General features: G+C 44.9%; 1 protein-coding gene across 1 annotated transcript; it reads left to right on the forward strand.

Annotated features, from left to right (window-relative positions):
* Positions 1-1,287: 1,287 nt before the first annotated feature.
* LOC112247023 (2-amino-3-ketobutyrate coenzyme A ligase, mitochondrial) lies at positions 1,288-5,258 on the forward strand (the record flags this gene model as incomplete). Its single annotated transcript, XM_042312207.1, is given in 7 exon segments — positions 1,288-1,598; positions 2,313-2,443; positions 2,541-2,642; positions 2,775-2,921; positions 3,294-3,448; positions 3,600-3,682; positions 5,087-5,258. Coding segments are annotated over 7 exon segments (1,010 nt in total), but the record flags the coding sequence as incomplete, so codon positions are not given.
* Between the last annotated feature and the right edge of the window lie 223 nt (positions 5,259-5,481).

Here is a 5,481-nt window from a genome sequence, read left to right on the forward strand (position 1 = left end):
GCAACCATGGGTGGGCCTGGGAAGGCATAGGTCCACCCACTTGGGAGCCAGGCCCAGCCAATCAGCATGGTCCCCCCCCCCCACACACACACATATACACAAAAGGTCTTGATTACAGACAGAAATACTCCTCCGTTTCATCAGGTGGCTGGTGTCAGACAATCCCACAGGTGAAGCCAATGGGTGTGGAGGTCCTGGGCTGGCGTGGTTACACTTGTCTGCACTTGTGAGGCCCTTTCGACATACTGCCAAATTCTCTCAAATTATGTTGGAAGTGTCTTATGGTAGTGAAATGAACATTCAATTATCTGGCAACAGCTCTGGTGGACATTCCTGCAGTCAGCATGCTGATTGCATGTTCCCTCAACTGGAGACCTCTGTGGCCTTATGTTGTGACAAAACCTCACATTTTTGTGTCCTTTTGTCCACAGCAAAGGAGAAATGCTCACTAATAGGGATGTGAACCAATTTGTGCTTTTATTTCAGTTCATGAAACATGGGACCAACACGTTACGTCGTGTTTATATTTTTGTTCAGTATAAATCAAGATTGCTGTCTTGGCCTTTTTAAGAATAAGCTGTTTACCTCCATCTCTGTATCCTATGTACAAGTAGTTTTATTTATTTCACCGTTATTTAACTAGGCAAGTTAAGAAATTATTATTTACAATGACTGCCTACCCCGGCCAAACCTGAACGACACTGGGCCAGTTGTGCGCTGCCCTATGGGACTCCCAATCACGGACTTAGAGACTGCTTTGTTTATTTGGTTGCTAATCTTTTATATCAGTGGTTTGGTTTTCTACGGGTTTAATTGAAAATGTAAATGTTTTATTTGAAGTAGGTTACTTTCTGTTACTTGCAAATTAAATGTGCGAACCCCGCTTACCGGACAACTTGCCATGTGAAACGAACTAGCCCTGAGTGTGGTTACACCACGGAGTTTCTAAACCCAGAAGTGAAACATCGCGAGACTTCCAGCCCGGGATTTGGGTTTTGAGAAGTAAAACATTATTCCTTAGTTGTACATTTTCTCGAAATCTAAAGGCAACCTAGATTCGAGACAATGTGTTAAATAGTTTAACATGTTATTACTCCAACCTCGTGAAAGTGACAAACTGAACGTCGCCTACAAGTGTGATCAGGGATAGGATAAACTATCTTCATACTGTACTGTCTTTGGCTATATGTTTTGAGACGTGGTTAGATTCAGAAAGCATCTCTATACTCCCATTGCTTCTGATTGGTGCTCCATGATACGCCCAAGTGCGTTACATATCACTGACGTCACTCACAGTATTTTTGGCCACGCCTTACGTTGTTATCCTGTCTAGTCGCAACCTGTTAACTGCTTGGAAAGATTTTGACAGAAATTCATCATGCCTATTCGAACAGCTGTCCGTTATATTAGTGCCCCAATAAGATATATTTTGAGACCCTCAACTACCACCTCAAACCGGGGCTATGCAGCTATCGCCGAGGCTAGAACGGTGCTGGAGCATGAACTTGAAACGATCCGAACTGGTGGAACGTGGAAAGGAGAAAGAATAATCACGTCCAAGCAGGGTCCTCATATCAACGTGGACGGCAGTCATGGCGGTGAGTAGCCTGACGTTATAGTTAGGGGTCAGCTCACCAACTTTCAATGATATTGATTTGCCTACCTATGCTTTGCTGTCCTCAGGTGACATGAAAACATGGCAGAAGTTGGCACCGTGGAATTTAAGTCTAGCCTACTCACGTTGTCTAACCAGGTCGAATTTGTTGCATACAGCTAAGAGTTGTAGCAAGCTAAGTTAGCTAGCAAATGTACCTATTAGCTTAGTCTTGTTCGCCCCCATCTGAAGTTCGCGGAAATTAATCTCAGCCTGGTGGTGTTGGGGTAGCTAGCTACATGACCGAGACTTGCCCTACTTGGCAACTGGAAGTTATAACGTTACGTGTGCTTAGTGTTATCGTGATTTGTGGTGGATGCTGGTGTTGTTAAACCCATATTTCTGCCACCAACGTAACTACTAAATTGTTACTGTTCACTTTTGTGTACCAGAGAAAGACTGACCCCTAGTGCTGATTTATGAATGGCCTATGGCTCTCGTGTACAGCTGGCACTCTTCTGTATTTGCCAGTAAGTACACAATGGTAGAAATCCCTCACTCATACTCCCTCCAGCAGTCATGCAAGGTCACTGTGGTAATTGTTACTGGTAAATCAAGCTTTCTCTGGCAGTTGGGTCAGTATTGTTATGGTGTGCATGTCCTCTGGAGAACCTGGCTTATATATGCTTACTTATTGTTTTTCTCTCTCCCCATACAGACATATTGAATTTCTGCGCAAACAACTATCTGGGCCTCTCCAGCCATCCCCAGGTAGTGGAGGCAGGGATTGAGGCCTTGAAGAAGTATGGTGCTGGGCTGAGCTCAGTGAGATTCATCTGTGGCACACAGGTAACCTAAAGACTGCTTGCTCAAGTGGTTCTGTGTGAGTCCAAATGACTCTGTGATTGTGTCTCCTCTCATTCTCGTATTACCATATGATCCACAGGACATTCACAAAGATCTGGAGCAGAAGCTGGCTCAGTTCCATGAGCGTGAGGACTGCATCCTATATGCCAGCTGTTTTGACGCCAACGCAGGGCTATTTGAGGTTTGTGATTCTTGAATACATTAACATGTGATTAACTGTTTTATACATTCTGTTGCATGGTCTGTCTTTACAGTTTCTGTGCCACTGTATTAAACAATTGTAAAGTAGTAATGCACTCTCTTTCTACGTCAGGTTCTGTTGGGCCCTGACGATGCAGTTCTTTCTGATGAGCTGAATCATGCCTCTATTATTGATGGGATCAGATTGTGTCGGGCCAAGAGGTTCAGATATAAACACATGGACCTGAATGACTTGGAGACCCAGCTGAAAGAGTCCCAGGTAAAGAGAGTGCTATACATGCATTGAAATAATAATCTCCTTGAGGTGATCATGTGGCATAATGACAGCAGGGTAAGGAGTAAGACAGGCATCATCTGCTGTCCATCTTCCAGCTAGAGGATTTCTGAACTATGTCTTCCCCATCATAATACCTGCACTACCTTCAGCCATTACACATATTTGTTAGAATATGATTGCACAGTATCTTTTTTAAATTAAGGGCTCCACCTTTCATGAAGCTTATTATGCTGAATCCTCTTGAAATCCATGAAGCTTGAAACCATAGTGATGGGTAAATAAAGGTTGCTGAATTGATTTTAGTGTTAATGGGCTGTGTTTGCGTCACTGGTCATCATGGCTCCATGTCCTCAGTCATCTCGTCTACGCCTTGTTGTCACGGATGGTGTGTTCTCCATGGATGGTGACATGGCTCCATTGAAGGGGATCTGTGACCTGGCAGAGCAGTATGGAGCCATGGTCTTCATTGACGAATGCCATGCTACAGGCTTCATGGGCCCACGAGGCAGGTGAGTGAAGGTCCGGGTGGAGAGAAAAAAGGACAGATCTAGAAATTATGCTAGAACTTTACTGATGTAATTATGCCTAGGAAAACTAAAAAGGATGATGGTTTCGTAGCGAATTATGTCGACCAATAGTGTTATTACATTTTGTTTGCAGAGGCACAGATGAGCTCCTGGGAGTGATGGACAGGGTTCACATTGTCAACTCTACTTTGGGAAAAGCACTGGGAGGTGCAGCTGGTAGGTTTCCCTCTGTTTCGACTCATATGGAGTTGCATAACGGTACTGTATGTTCTCAATAGTTATGAAATGTCACTATTGACAATGTAGGCTGTGTAATTGAACTCCATAAATGGATGACAAAACTAACTTGAAAATGTACATTGATACAGGGCATTTGGAAAGTATTCAGACCCCTTGACTTTTCCCATATTTTGTTGTGTTACAGCCTTATTCTAAAATGGTTAAAAAAACTGTAGTAAATTCATTTGATTGGACATGATTTGGAAAGGCACACACCTGTCTATATAAGGTCCCACAGTTGACATTGAATGTCAGAGCAAAAACGAAGCCTTGCGGGCGAAGTAATTGTCCGTAGAGCTCAGAGACAGGATTATGTCGAGGCACAGATCTGGGGAAGGCTACCAAAAAATGTCTGCAGCATTTAAGGTCCCCAAGAACTCAGTGGCCTCCATCATTCTTAAATAGAAAACGTTTAGAACCATCAAGACTCTTCCTAAAGCTGGTCTCCTGGGCAAACTGAGCAATCAGGGGAGAAGGGCCTTGGTCAGGGAGGTGACCAAGAACCTGATGGTCACTCTGACAGAGCTCCAGAGTTCCTCTGTGGAGATGGGAAAACCTTCCAGAAGGACAACCATCTCTGCTGCTCTCCACCAATCAGGTCTTTATGGTAGAGTGGCCAGACGGAAGCCACTCCTCAGTAAAAGGCGCATGACAGCCCGCTTGGAGTTTGCCAAAAGGCACCTAAAGACTCTCAGACCATGAGAAACAAGATTCTCTGGTCTGATGACACCAAGATGGCCTGAATGCCAAGTGTCATGTCTGGAGAAAACCTGTCACCATCCCTACGGTGAAGCATGGTGGTGGAAGCATCATGCTGTTGGGATGTTTTTCAGCGGCAGAGACTAGTCAGGATCGAGGGAAAAGTGAAAACCTGCTCCAGAGCGCTCAGGACCTCCGACTGGACAACGACCCAAAGCACACAGCCAAGACAATGCAGGAGTGGCTTTGGGACAAGTCTCTAAATGTCCTTGAGTGGCCCAGCCAGAGCCTGGACTTGAACCCGATCAAACATCTCTGGAGAGACCTGAAAATAGCTGTGCAGCGACCCTCCCCTTCCAACCTGACAGAGCTTGAGAGCATCTGCAGAGAAAAATGGGAGAAACTCTCCAAATACAGGTGTGCCAAGTTTGTAGCATCATACCCAAGAAGACTCAATGCTGTAATCGCTGCCAAATATGCTTCAAGAGTACTGAGTGAAGGGTCTGAATACTTATGCAAATATAATATTTCAGACTTTTGGGGGCTGTAATGTAACAAAATGTGGGAAAAGTCAAGGGGTCTGAATACTTTCCAAATGCACTGTATAAGGTGGATATGGGTTTTCTATCTGTTTTCTCTCAGGTGGGTACACAGTGGGTCCTAAACCTCTGATTGACTTGCTGAGGCAGCGCTCTCGTCCGTACCTGTTCTCCAACTCCCTACCCCCTCCTGTCGTGGGCTGCGCTACCCGGGCTGTCGAGCTGCTCCTCGCTTCCAATGAGATTGCCCAGAGTGTCGGGGACAAAACCATGAGGTGGGAATCGGGGAAGGGACTGGGCCCTCTGTTTTGGTGAATGTGGTAGACACCATCTAAGCTTATGGAATGGTTAACATAGGAGCACGGACAAAAACAGATAAGCCTTTTTGTGTTGGTCTTTGTGAAAAATAGGTATGAGCTGAATCATGAGTGGGACATGTTTGAAAAGCGCAATTGAATGACCATGAGATGGACTAGTCTTGTGCTGAAAAAGTAACGA

Source organism: Oncorhynchus tshawytscha, unplaced genomic scaffold (genome assembly GCF_018296145.1).
Source record: "Oncorhynchus tshawytscha isolate Ot180627B unplaced genomic scaffold, Otsh_v2.0 Un_contig_11931_pilon_pilon, whole genome shotgun sequence".
Classification (NCBI taxonomy): domain Eukaryota; kingdom Metazoa; phylum Chordata; class Actinopteri; order Salmoniformes; family Salmonidae; genus Oncorhynchus; species Oncorhynchus tshawytscha.